This window comes from Anabrus simplex, chromosome 1 (genome assembly GCF_040414725.1).
Source record: "Anabrus simplex isolate iqAnaSimp1 chromosome 1, ASM4041472v1, whole genome shotgun sequence".
In the NCBI taxonomy this organism is placed as follows: domain Eukaryota; kingdom Metazoa; phylum Arthropoda; class Insecta; order Orthoptera; family Tettigoniidae; genus Anabrus; species Anabrus simplex.
Window position 1 is genome coordinate 689686998 of NC_090265.1, and position 15056 is coordinate 689702053.

The window sequence follows — 15056 nt, forward strand, 5'->3', positions numbered from 1 at the left end:
TCCAATAATACCTTGAAATGAGTGTAATATTCCGGTTGTGCTCAAAACAGAATCCCCAGAAAGTCTCATAGCCTTTTATGATGTTTTGATTGACTGCATTGGGCTTAACAGAATTAATTGTCAACATTCTGTGAAAGTGAGGTGCAATTGATAAAATCATATGTCAAACGTATGACGTGTGCTCCACAATGGCAGGAAAGCATGGGGGTGTTCAGCATTGCGTTAAAGATGTTTGCCGATGGGCAATATTTCTACTCTGGTATGCCCACCAGTTAAACCTTGTTCTTCTCCATTGCACCAGAATAATACAATTAGTCAGGCTCTTCATTCATAAGCTGACAGCGTTTCATTAATTTCTTAGTAGATCCTCAAAGAGAGCTCATCTTGTGGAATCCAGAGGATTCAGACTTCTACAAGTATGTACTACCTGTTGAAGTTTTCATTCCAGGGCAGTCCACACATTTTCACACTACGATGATTTAAGACAGGTTTTTGAAGATATTGCACAGAATGATGAGGGTTGGGACAGTGAGTCATACAATTCTGCTGTTAGGTTGTTTAACATACTCAGGAAGGCCTAATTGCTCTGTCTTTATAGATACTTTTTTACTTATACAGAGCATTTCCTTGTTCTACTGCAACATAAAACCATATCTGATGTAATTCTGTGCAATACTGAAATTAGGAAAACCACTGGTATCCTCAAGGATATGCGATCAGAAAATATTTTCTTTTAGAGTATAGGAGGCATGAGAAAATAAGTTGCTATTCGTCAGCGGCCGAAGTTACCCTGTATGGCCGAAGTTACCCCACTTTACGGTACACTGGGGAACCATCCTCTAAGGTCTAGTTATGAGATGACATACCTTCTGGCTCCTCCTTGGTTCGTATCTCTTTGAAGACTGTCAAGTGCTGCTCTGAGATGCTAGCAGCTATATACATATCTTCAGGATCAACTGGTACAAAGTCTGCCTGATGTTGTTGAACCTTGTCAATACAGTCCACCCTGTAAACATCATAAACTGTGTCATTTTGCTTATGGAACAATGAAAGGGAGTGTTCCTGTGGTTACCACACAAAAAAAAAAAAAAAAAAAAAAAAAAAAAAAAAAAAAAAAAAAAATTACACTTCAGAAGAACCACATCTCCGAAATACGAGGAATTTGATAAGTGTTTTCTCATTTGTTTTTCCTCCTCTTTCTGCTGCTCTTCTTCTGATGCCGACCTGCCATTGTGTCAGTTAGGTTGGGTAAAAGTTTTCATTCCATGCCCAAAATGTCTTTCAGGCCAGGGAGTTCTGTGACAGCGGTTTGATGTTGGGAGAAGGTAAAGTGGTAGTCTTGTCTTGCTTTTGTAAGAGGAATGGAAATTAGCATTGAAAAGAGTAAAAAAATGGTATTGGTATAGAGGAGAATGGCTAATGGAAGGAATTATAAAAATAAAGAGAAGAAAAAACTTTGAAATTGTCAAGAGCTTCAAGTAGCTGGGTTGCAAATTGATGCAGGATGCAGGGTTGGACATGGAGATCAGTAAAAGGATCCAGCACCGAAATGCATTCTATCAGAGTGTGAGAGACTTTGTGTGGAGGAAGGATGAACCAATGAAGTGTAAAGAAGTGATGTGTAAGAAGTACTGACATATGTAGCAGAGACCCATACATTGACAAGAAGATAGGAGAATAAAACCCAGGCCAGTGAAATGAAACTGTTAAGAAGTACGATGGGAAAGACAAGAAAGGACAGAGTAAGAAATGAGGGCATCAGGATGGAAATCATGCTCAACGTCCCACACAGCACAAGTCAAGATTTTCTCCAAACTCAAAAAATGGTATTATAACATCTAAATCAACATGATCTACTGTATTTTAAGAAGAGCCCAAGTTTGTGCCTTATTTTACAGTCATCAAAAGGCTTTTAAATGACAAATACTTGATATTTTAGCCTTCATATAATTTGACCCATTTCTTGTTATGTGATACCTTTTAGTTCTAAATGGTGTTTAAGCTATAGCTGATGTTGCTCATGATACAAGGACAAAACATGTACTAGATGATTTTAATTACATTTATATTTGTATTGTAAGGTGAGACTTCTGTGAACTCTTTTATAAGCCTTACAGTGACAATACAGAAACATTATGAAGTTTATAGTGTGTAAATAACTGGACATGCATACCATACACACTTGCTCGATTCATCAAACTGACTTCCAGCTGTGTTTTTTAGCATAGAGTTATTAAGTGACCATCATCAGTAAGTGAGACTAAACAAGTTGATGTGAAGGGATTATACCGCCATCTTGACCCGCGACGACTTGGCTATGAACATGGACATTCTCATGGTTTTTGATTTGGACAGTTGTTATTAGTAGGCTGTGTACCTGATCTTGTTATATTTTGTTATGTTTGTTATATTTTATTATGAAAGTTTTTGTTAAATAGTCTGTTGGCAGTGCAAGTGAAATTTGCTCAGTGTAGCTGTATCTTGTGCCTCGTGAATAAATAAATAAATAAATAAATAAATAAATAAATAAATAAATAAATAAATAAAATAGAAAATATATGAGATGTAATGAGGAAAAGGAGACTTATGTTTTTTGGACATTTATATTGAATGCAAGATAGTAGATTAACCAGTAAGATTTTCAGATATTTGTGGAGTAAGAAATCAACGACAAGCTGGGTCAATGAAGTAAGAAAGGATTTAGAAAAAAACAATATAACAACAGAAGAAATAAATAATAGAGAAGGCTTTCGGGAAAAAGTATTGAAAATAGAAGGATTCCAAGGTAGGAAAGTAAAAAAGACTGGTTCAAAGTGGTCTGAAGACAGAAAGAAGAAACATAGTGAACAGATGAAAGCGTACTGGAAGAAAAGGAAAGAACAAAGAAGAAGGAATTGAAATTGGCACGTGGTCCTCTGGTGGCCCATTCGAAAGAATAATAATAATAAATAAATAAATAAATAAATTTTTAAAAAAATTATTGCTTCCAAGCAAAGTTTGCATGTCACATTCATGTTTTAATTATTTTTGCAGCCAACAAATTCAAAATATTTATTTAAATATGGGAGTGAAAATTCCTTAACCCCTTCACTGTCATATGTTTAATCCATTTCCATTCTCGACCACGTAGTATACGATTATCTAAATCTAAACTAATAATTGCAAGAATCTGCAAGTAAATGATCGAGTGCATGTCACATCGTTGGTATTATACCCTTGGCGCGACACCTTGTGAGTGCTGGGACTCTAAAACTGCCAAATGCTACATGGGATGTATATTGATTACTACAATGTAACAATTACTAAAATGTAATGATTACAATTTTCTTTCAAGGAGTAAATTATGAGTAAAATTTATGTTTTATATAAAGTAACAATTACAAGTAAAAATTATCAAAAAAGTAATCATTAATAGTAATTTGATTTCTTTTAGTCAGTTACTTCCTGGCTCTGCAAATATTGCACCAACACAGTTAGGTCTTATCACGGCAGCAGGATAGGAAAGGGCTAGGAGTCTGAAGAAAATTACCATGGCCTTGATTAAGGTACAGCCTGGTATGAAAATGGGAAAACACAGAGGACCATCTTCAGGGCTACCAACAGTTGGGTTCGAACCCACTATCCACTGAATGGAAGCTGATAGCTATGTGACCCAAACCGCATGGCTTGCTTGGTATTAATATTATAATCATCAACATCATCATCATTGAAATTATCATTCCACATTAAAATTTTTCTCTCTCAAGTTCTTTAAAATGCAGGCAGATTGTTCTAGATGTTTCGACAATGGTTGAAATAGGCTAAAAATACCTTGTATTTACACAGTTATTGAACAGTCATGGAACGACAACATTAACAATTGTTTTCTCTTGGCTCTTTTACCAGAACTTGACAATGATATGATAAATGTCTAGAGCTTGTTTCACTGCAATTTATCTTCACTATATTGATAAAAGTCAGGCTCATCATCATTCTCTAAAATATAATTTTCCTCCATGCTTTCTGTACACTTCTGTGCACCATCTCAGAAGATACCTTTGAAAGAAAAACACAAGGCACATAATTATCATCGTAATTTATTAATTGTCCACCATCTGAACAGAGCATGTGATGAACAACTAAACTACAGCATCAGACAGAACTCGGAAGTGGAGAAGAACGCATTGCTTGAAATCCAGTTAACTCGTGTTTGGGACAGAGGGAGGCATGTTGACATCTGTGTTAACTTGGGAATGGGAGGGAAAAGGTTAAGAATGAAGAGATCAGGCACATCCTTAGAGTTAGGGCAATTCCAGATGGTGGTGGTGATTTCTGTTTTAAGAGGAAGTAATCATCCTCTCTGAACAAATTAAGTGGAAAAGAAATTTAAAATGAAACAAAATTATTTATTCAATGAAGCACATAATAAAACAAAAAGTTATTGAAATAAGCCGAAAAATCACTAACGAGTCAAAAGGGAACTGAATTCCCTCAGTTAAACACTTGGAGTTTCATACCCTTGATTAATCCACTTTCATATTTAAGGTGCATGACAAGATCAGCAGTAGTCATGTCATCGCCTAATATGCATTCCAGTATTTCCTGCAGGCCAAGGCTCCATGTTAGGCCAGAGAAATCGGCGCACTCTGTGAGGATGTGGGCTACGGTGAAGTTGCCACCACAAGAACACACTGGGGTAAAATAAGAGTAAATAAGAGTGTGTAGATCGTCCATGACCTATCCTCAGACTACACAATACTATGGCCTCTCTCCGTGAAGGTCAGAAAGAGGACTGCCACACAGTAGTTGTCTTCTTAATTGCTCTCAGCTTGTTGGGAGTTCAGAAAGCTAGGCACTCTGATTCTCAGGACGCCAAGATGGTTCAACATAGCTGAGAACAAATATCTTTAGCAGGTACATTCATAGGTCATGGGGGTAAAAGTATGAAAGAAGAGAGACTGAAATGGTATGAGCACATGGCCAAAGCGATGCAGAATCTATCATCAAAGAGGCACTTACACTCGGCCCTGACGGACAGCAGCCTCGAGGCCAACCTATAAAGGGGTGGATGAACTGCCTCAGAAAGGACATGCAAGCTCTAGGTGTTCATCCTGCCAATGCTGAAGACCGAGCCTAATGCAAGAAGGCAGACCCCATAAAAGATGGGAAGAATACTAAGGAGATTGAAATTATAAACCAGCTGTTATATGTTTTTAAATTTTTTGGGGGCAATATTTGAAGCCATCTCTTTTCAGTTTGGTCTCCATTAATTTATAAATGTTTAGTTCTTCGGTCTGGCAAAACTAGAAACTAGAACATCTAGAAAAAGTGCAAGCAATTTCTCTGAAGAAAAGCACTATGTGTCTCGAAATATACCCCTTCAAGGATTGTGTACGGGTTAACATGCGAATCTTTCTACGCAGAGGGCCGCCGTTACACCTACTTGCTACCAACGCCAACTTATCTGCAGTTTGTAGAGAAATTAAGGGCAAAGAAGAGAGACATATGGAGAGAATTTTACTTGACAGACGCGATGATCTACAGGCTGGCAAGGAAGAGCTCAGACACTTGGTTGTACGTTTTGCCATACATGGCTTTCATTCTGCCTAAGTTCTGTAAAACCAAGAAGTTCCATCAACCAGTCATGGACTGTGTTTGTGAATGTTGTGGCATGATCTGTGAAAGATACCATGCTATGAGTTGTACTTGTCAGCATGAGTTTCTAACAGTCTTTTGCAAAAATTGATAATGTGATTTTATTATTAATGTCAATTCATTTTTGGCCATTGGCTGCAGTAAAATTTGTTGTTTCTTATTTTTCAGGTATAATTCTGTTACCGGTACCAAGGCCGTACCCAGGGGGAAGGTTAGCTAGGTTCTAGCCCCCTCCGAAATAAAAGTGAACTTGACAAAAGTATATATGGGTTTCAAAACAGCCTGCAATAAATTGGAAATATTATAAAAATAAGCATTTTCAAAATAAACGATTGAATTTAACTTATAAAATCTGTGCCATCTTTAAATGTTTCCCTATGAATATAATTAACAAATTTTCTGAAAACGTAAATGGAATTTTTAATTTTGGTGAGATATACGGATTATTTGCTTTTTTATGTCTTCATGCATTTTTCACCATAAAAATCAATTTCAATAAACACATAGAAATATTTTCATGTTGTCGAGCCACTGGAGGATTTAAAAAAAAGAATCAAATCTCTAAATACTTAACACTTACAGTGAAACATATTGTTACCTCTATTTTTAACCCATTGAACAGTACGGACATACATTTACATCATCTGTTGATCTGGTCCAGTGTAGTACGGACGTACATGTACATTTTTAACTTTGTACCAGAGCAGTACTGACGTAAAGTGATGTTCGGTTTTGAAATTAACTCCAAGTGTGCTGGTGGAACTTTGTTCTCTATTTATTTTTGCTTTGAATAAGTGCTATTCTTCTTTTTCTAAGCTTCTCCTGCCATCTGTCATGCACCTGAAGTACATCTAGAGCAATCTGTTCAGGCAAATTGCACGTGGCAAAAAGGAATTTGGATATAGTTATTCTTATGTTTTCTTGGCTGGTTTCCTTTAGATAATGAGTGGCCTTGGAACAGAGTTGGTATATTTTTATTCTGAGCTGTTTCCTAGCAATGATAATCGTTTACTTTCTTCACAAGTAGCCCATGAAAATGGCATGTACTAGTCGTGGAAGGTGTCTTGACATAAAGGAGATATCAAATATATTGACAAATGCAGAGTCTGAGGACGAGCTTTGAAGTGAAAGTGTATTCATGGAAACAATGTACAAAATAAAATAATATAGTTTTATCCACTTTCTAAATTCCATTAAAAAAAAACTCACTACGTGCGAGTCAGTAGCAACTGAAAAACTCACTGCTCAAAGGGTTAAACAAATGACGGAAATCTTTGTGTCGCACTGCACACATGTATTAAAGTGTGTTCTGCCCACCAGACCACTATGAATTTACATTTCTATTTCACCCATTATGTTGTAAAAGTTACTGCTCTAAACTATTTCAAACAGTTTTCTTTCTGTAAAATTTTTTTGAAAGTGAAAAATATTAGTTAATATATCTATATAAAAATAATAAGGTTCCTAGAAAGAAACATAATTTGATTTCACCAATTGTAAGTGTTAAAAACATTTAAGCTCTTTAAGATTTTAGGCTTTTTCAGTCATGAAATTACCAGTGTTTTGCTCCAGTGTAGCAGTGGGCTCATTAATTGGAATGTTACACAGTGCAGTGACGGTGCACTAGGGTAAGCACGTGCCTCCACTTGTATAAATGCCTGCATTTGGCCTATATCCAGTATTAATAATAATAATAATAATAATAATAATAATAATAATAATAATAATAATAATAATAATAATATATAATTATATATAATATATATGATTATATATATATAAAATATATATGATTATTATTATAATTATATATAATTATATTATTATTATTATTATTATTATTATTATTATTATTATTATTATTATTATTATTATTATTATTATTATTATTATTATTATTATTATTATTATTATTATTATTATTATTTATATAGGCCAAAGGCAGGCATTTATACAAGTGGAGGTGCATCATCACTGTATTGTCCTACATAGGAGGCTTGCAGTGGTTTCTCAACGGCACACTAGCGCCAGCGTCTTGGAAAGGTGTAACATTCCAACTGATGAATGGACTGCTGCACTGGGGCAAAACACTGGTAATTTTATGATTGAGAAAGTTTAAAAACTTAAAGAGCTTAAATGTTTTTAATATATCTGTAGTTTTTGTTTTCGGACACTCCCCCTCTTGCGCACAAATACTAACCCCCTCCGAAAATATTCCTGGGTACGGCTTTGTCTGTTAGCATATGTTTGCTTTTCAGATAGTTCATAAATTTATTTGTTTAAAATTAGTTTCAGTAGACTGAAGAGCACAACAGTTATAAAATTGCTTTAATTTTGCAGCTTTTTAATCAAATAATGTAAAAGTGGTTACGCGCAAGAAAGGGTCTCAAGGCTTAAATATGCCACTAATAAAGATGATATCAGATCTAATCTAGTCAGAATATTACAGTCTGAACTTGACTGCAGAACCTGTTTATCACCATAGGTGAAGTAAGTTGACGTTGAAAGAACTCTATGACAGTCTCACAAACTGCTTTCTACCGGCACATACAACTTTTAAAATATATACAGTATTGAATATTTTCAGTATATACAGTACTGCTTCAAATCAACTCACCTGTCCCTAGCAGACAGGCATGAAAGACGGATTCCGTGTTGTTGAGCTAGCTGCTGGCATGCTGGAAGGTTGACTTCTGCCACGCAGATCTTGTCTGTGAAACATACAGGGTTATTAGAGCCATTTGAACAAACATATGATAAAGTTATGCCTATTATGAAGTTGTGGGAGAAAGCACATCACACACATATTTTCCTCTTAGATACTGGTAAGTCTTGTTGAGTCCCTGTATTTAGCATGTTGAGTAAAGCAAGTACCTCACATAGGGTACATGGACATTTATGTCTCATTCTATGGTATGTGACAAAACAAACAACACTGAAATTATTGCACATCTGCTGTTCACATTTCACTAGCAACAAAGTATTTATTTATTTATTTATTTATTTATTTATTTATTTATTTATTTATTTATTTATTTATTTATTTATTTATTTATTTATTTATTTATTTGTTTGTTTATTTATTTATTTATTTATTTATTTATTTATTTATTTATTTATTTATTTAAAATCAACTTTCAACCTATTAGGTTGTGTTACGTACATATAGTATGTGTTCAAGAGATGTAGAGTACAGAACAAAAATGGCCAACCGGACACCAGTGGGATCCGAACCCACAACCTCCTGATTTTGTGTCGGTTGCTCTACCATTGAGCTATAGCGGCCTAGGTCATCTTTGTTCTGTTGGAAAGGATCTATCACACTGCAGAGTGCATGCAAGTTGCCCGTTGTGAGCCAAATCAATGAACATTGAATTTTCACGACCACATTGTGATTGAAATTGACTTTCTACCTATTAGGTCTTGTTACATACATATAGTATGTGTTGAAGAACAACCGACACAAAGTGTAGTCAAGTACGAAATTATTTCTAATTTTATAATCACACCGTACTTCTATTTAATTGTAATACATGTGTATATTGTTCCTTTGGTGAAAGTTTGATTGTATAGTATTGAATCAAAATTTCAAAAAACTATTGTCAACCTTTACCACTCTGACAAAATTTTCTCAGAGAGCATAAACTCTTACCATTTTGTAGTTTTTCTTTTTCTTTTCCAGTTTTGATGTATATACCCCCTCCCCACTGCTATATTCCACAAACCCGAGCACATTTTGTTGTCTGTACATTTTTTGCCCACTGCTAATTCCCATTCGTTGCTGCTGATTGAACTGGTATGTTTGACAGACTAGAAAGTTTTTAAGTTACATTTAAGCAATGACACAAGGCATATGCAAAAGCTTGATGAAATTTGTGATTGTCCCAGAAAACTAAAAGTACGGTATTGAAGGATCGCAAAGTTAATCCTCTTTGTATTCAGGGTTGGGCAGACAATTTTTCTGCTTTGAAATTATTGTGGTCAGAGTTACACAAAAATTATGTGTTTTGTTATTTGTTAACAGGGAGGATCACACAGAATTGCATTGAAAACATTGTTTTAATCATTAGAGCAAAAGAAGGTAACAATGTAACCCCAGATGCAACATAATTTTGCATTGCCATAAGAGTTGTAATTGTACTCTCAGCTTCTGATGACAGTAATTATGAATCTGATGCAGCAAACTTTCTGTTGACTCATAATGATGTCATGAAGTGTAATTCTGAAGCGAATATCAATAAACAATGTGAGCTAAGTGATAAGAGAAATTGATTATCACTGTGAGGTTGTACAAGAAAATGCAGACCATTATGCCACATAGCAAGTAGGGATATATTGTCATCTCATGATAATAATAATGTTTATAATATGAGAAAAATACAGTATCAAACTAAAATAGAAATCAGGTGGAAACTGTCTGTAATAAAATTATCCTTGTGATTGGTATCCTTAGTACATTAAGATATAAATTCTCTCATGGGTTGTTGAGGGATATTCACTATGCTTTTATTGAAAGCCACATCTCTTTTATGATACAAGTCCGGGCCTGCTGTGATAAAGAATTATTGGAAAGAGAGCACTAAAAACAATTTTCAAACTGCCCATTCTGACACCAACTAAAGATTTGTATAAAGCATTATAATATATTATGACTTTCAAAGTTCTGCATAAAAGCTTCTATAATTATGATCTATAAAATAAATTAGTCCACTCAAACATATCAATAATTATCAATTCACAAATTCATAATTATGAAACAAGAATTATTTACAACATTCACTAGAGTTAGATTCATTCTACTAGTTATGGTCAAAATTCTCTATGGCATTTTTCTATAACTATGTATAACTCACTCCCAAAAACGATAAACATTTTACTAACTTAATCTATTTTCAAGAGTAATGTAACTAAATACTTAAAGTAGTATGGTAATTATGTTCATGAAGCTTTGCCCTATCTTATCTATTAAATAATGTTACATTATATATTCACTCTATATTAGTCTATTTTGTATAGAATAATTATATTGTGAATATAGCCATCATTGTAATTCATCTGCATTCCACCAAGAAGAGCCTTCGCTTAGGTGCCTATATTGAAATGATATAAAAATAATTTAAAAATTAAGAAGTATGGTGATACAGTATTTGTAAAATGCTGTTGCCAGATGTGTATGGGGGGAAGTTGTCTGTCAAAATGTCAGTAACATTTGAAAATAGTTTTGGTCAGTTTTTGTTGGAAAGCACATATAAATTGTAAGTGAATTAACCGACAGTTTTCTATCAATTAATTAATGTAGTGAAGATATCTGTAACAGCAGAATGAAGTTACTGACTGACAAGTATTTCAAAGTCTTTATTGAAGCATATATGAACAGCAGGCCTGCTAGAGGATGACATCCTCACTCAGGGTAGGAGATGTGTTGAGGTGATTTGAGGTGCAGAGCAGGTGAGAGGGAAGCAGCCATGGACTGTAAGAGGAACTGTCACAGTATTCTCCTCAGTGAGGAGAATGGAAAACACTTCTCAAAACAGCCGACCACCTCCTGAGCCATCATTAGCCGAAGATATTCTGCTTGGTAACAGAACCCAGTGATTCGCCAGAGAAAAATCATACCACTAAAAATATCAATCATCATCATCATCATCACAAAAGTTTTCATTCCCCACCCCAAAGGGGTGGAGCGGGCCACCTATGAGGTTTTGCTCTTTCTCTGGCCAAGAGATGATGGTGATAATGCTTGTTGTTGAAACGGACCTAACATCTAGGTCATCGGCCCCTGGCCAAGAGATGTGGACAGGTTGGGGAGATGTGATGGAGGAAAGAGGTGGGTAAAAGGATGTGAAGAAGGAGGAGGTGGGAGGGGTTTTGGCTAAATGTTTTGCAACTTTATTTATTTATTTTGTTTGTTTGTTACAATAACAAAGTGAAATTTTGAATGCTTGGTCATAAAGAAATATTATGTATTATATACCATATATTTCCATTTTCTTACTATATGCCAACACCATTTTTTTGTTGTTTTGCATTTCTTTTTTCTCCTTTTTTTCCTAATTCATTTACATACCAGAATATATATATATATATATAGGTATACATACAAAAGTATAATAGGTGTATTTCCTGTTAATAACATGATAGGAAATGTAAATTAAAATTAAAGTTGGTTTATGGATAGGTACTATCATAATGAATAGGGTAGCTAAATTTCACCTTTTAAGGATAAATTTGAAAAGGTTGAGAAGAGTTACAAACAAGTATGGAATGAGATGGATGAGTGGATGTAAATCTTCACATGGCAAGATGACTGGGGCAAGGAATGTGTAGAAGGGTGAACTGTAGTTGGTTGTAATATGGACATCTGAGCTAGATCTTGTACAATAGTGATGAACTTGCTTATTTTGATGTACAGTAGTAACTGAGTGCATTAGGTTGTTGGTTATTCGGTAGACAATGGTGGCAGCATGATGTTGAGCATGGTATTTAATGGGTAGAATGTGAGAAGTTAAGTACATATCATATCGAGATGTTAGAGGATGAAGACCATAATAGTGCTCTGACAGTTCTGTTTTGAAGTATTTCCAATTGTCTAAATAATGATATTGTGCCATTTCACCGTTCTATAGTTACTATATTTGGAACAAAAATGGCGCTTCGGCTATTAGCGGGTCAGAATAAAAACAATTAACAGCTGTATGAACTGAAGAGATGATAAATTCAACCGGCAATCACAGAAGGAATTCTTTTTTTAGAAGGCAGTGCGAAAGAATGACGAGAGCGGATTATTTAAATCCATTATTGAAAAAAAAATCTTCCATTAGAGAAAGGATTCTTAATTGAGCACTACACCAAGAAAGACGGAATCGCGTAAAGAAACCCAGTAGTAATTGGAGAGTTTAATCTACTGTTAGAGATAAGATCAAGTCAACGATAACCCGCCGAACACCAGCTGTATTTGACATATACGTGAGATAAAAGACCAGCTGATAAGAAACGTCAAGTTGGAGCTTCACTACGTCACGGTTGGGCTCGGAACATTTTATTTGCCCGATACTGCATAACATCAAGAGAACTGAAGTAGACGGAACAGAGTGCAATCCTTAAAGCACATAAAATTCATAACGTTTCGGCGAGCAAGGCAGTTTGAAACAAGACGATATTTAGAGTCTTATAGGCAAATTAAGCGGAACAGAAAACAAATATACTGACCACATTAGCATTACTAAGCAGATTACCATGTATAAATCCACTAATGCCTTGTATTATTCTGTCCTTGATGCAATGGAGGCCGTCATGATGTTCTAAGAAGCTGAGGCGAGGACTACTCTGGCTATGGTAACGCTTGACGAGATGGATGATCCAGGAGGATAGTAGTCAGCTGTGATGACGAGATGATTCCTTGTTACTTAAGCCGAACCAGGGAGCAAGACCTACCATCCCATGACGATCAACAGCGAGATGGAAGCCAGATCCAATAAGCAAAGATAAGTCCCCATTTAAGTCGTATCGTAAGTAGAAAACCTTATTCTTTGGGTTAATGTATAATATATGTAGTAACATTTTGTGTGCGTAATTAATATACGTGTGTGTGTTCACAAGGAAATAGGTATTCATCCAAAGTTACCGTAAATTCCAAACATAGGCGTTAAAGTACCAGTGAAATGCCGTTCGTAAATCTGTCAATATGAGAGTGGAGAAGTGATTGATATTTTTTTTTTCATAATTTGTTGTCAGTGAAATATTAGAGTATTATGAGGAACCTAATATTTATATGCATGATGGTTTTGACTAATAGCAAGCGTAAAGATCGTATTTAGGGAGTATTACAAGGAAATTTGATGGCACAATTTTAAGGTTACAGTGTACTATTTATTTGATACTATGACAGTAATGGTAATGAATATATATATGTGCAGGTGATAGTACATATGTTGTGTTTTGATGGAATGAGTGCTTCAATTATAAATGCTACGCGATAATGGAAGTGTTAAATAATGAATATAGTTAGCATATGAATTGCTAGTGTATTTTGATGGTGATAGTTACTGTTATTTAAGGTGTCGGTCATAGTATTTCTTCGAGAAATGGTAGTATGTGTGGGTTGCACATGCTAAGGTGTCGGAGGTGAAACGTACTGTTTCTGATTGCTATTTTATTCCCTAATATATATATGATACAGTTTAGAATACAATCTTAATGCCATCACTAAAGAATTAATTGAATAAGTAGGATCTTCGAAGAGCCTAGAGATCACTTACATAAACATTTAGACCTTCACTGACATAACTACGACTGTTTTCATATATTCTCACTTACGGCAAGTCAGCTTACGATTTATTTATTTTCTCTTGGAGCAATACTAGTCATCACTGGTAACTTAGACTTTCATATGTGGATTTTAGATGAGGATAGAGTCTTCCTATGTGTCAGTTTTTCCATACATGGTATTTCGTTGGATTATTAATCGTGATATACTTGGAAATGTTATGGTAAGTCATATACGCACTTTAGCTGAAATTTAACCATGAATTAAAGGAATAATTGAATAATTTAGCAATGTAATCCTTACGATGGAAATAATTTGAAAATGCTTACGACTTAAAGTGGACTTAGTTTTGCTTATATGGAGGCTAATTGGTACAAAATATGAAACATTGAACAAATTGAAACTTCGAATAGAGTAGATACCTAAGAATCAGACAGTAATCTTTTCACACGATTTTTCTACTGTGCGTGGACATTGAGATGAACTGTTTTCAACCGAGTGATATACATTTCTGTAATTGTATGCGAATTTAATTCAGGCAATTGAATCTTGATGGTTTCGAGAAGCAACTTAACTTAATTTTCAGAGATTCCAGATCTTAATTAATTAATTAATTAATTGAGTCATTAATTATTGGCCATTTTCTTTGCGTTTTCCTCATTTTCCAATTGAACTTTAATTTGAATTGTATATAGTAGGAATATAGTTTATTTTACTTAGAACTTTCGGATGCATCCAAATAATTCATTCATTACAAACATTATAATAATTATAATTATTGCAATTATCCAACTTTTTCAATTATGTTGAGTAATTTTACTTATTATGTAATTTAATTATTTTTCCTTTCATTTGAATTCCTTGGAAACTACTTAGTTATAATACAATTTTTCGAGAGGCTAAGATTATGATTCAGATGAATAAGGCCTAAGTTCATTATTTTATTTATTTATCAGAGGTTTTCCCAAACCTATTTCTTCAAGACAACATCAATATATTTATTGAGAAACTGATTGAATAGGAAACCTGCTATACTGTATAAATGATTTTCAAGGTAATCAACGTTTATTCCAATTCATCCATAAATCAATTTATGAATAAAAGTTGAGTAGAGTAATATTGGATTCTTTCAATGTCTGCTTAGAGTAAGCAGTAA

At 34.5% G+C, this 15056-nt stretch overlaps 1 protein-coding gene across 1 annotated transcript in view; it reads right to left on the minus strand.

Annotated features, from left to right (window-relative positions):
• Nucleotides 1–15056, minus strand: part of LOC136857342 (transferrin) — a 111820-nt gene that overhangs the window by 78453 nt on the left and 18311 nt on the right. The window contains exons 2-3 of the mRNA XM_067135949.2: nucleotides 8252–8345; nucleotides 867–1006 (exon numbers count right to left, since the gene is read on the minus strand). Of these exons, the coding sequence (XP_066992050.2) occupies nucleotides 867–1006; nucleotides 8252–8345 (234 nt within the window). The remainder of the gene's footprint in view (nucleotides 1–866; nucleotides 1007–8251; nucleotides 8346–15056) is intronic.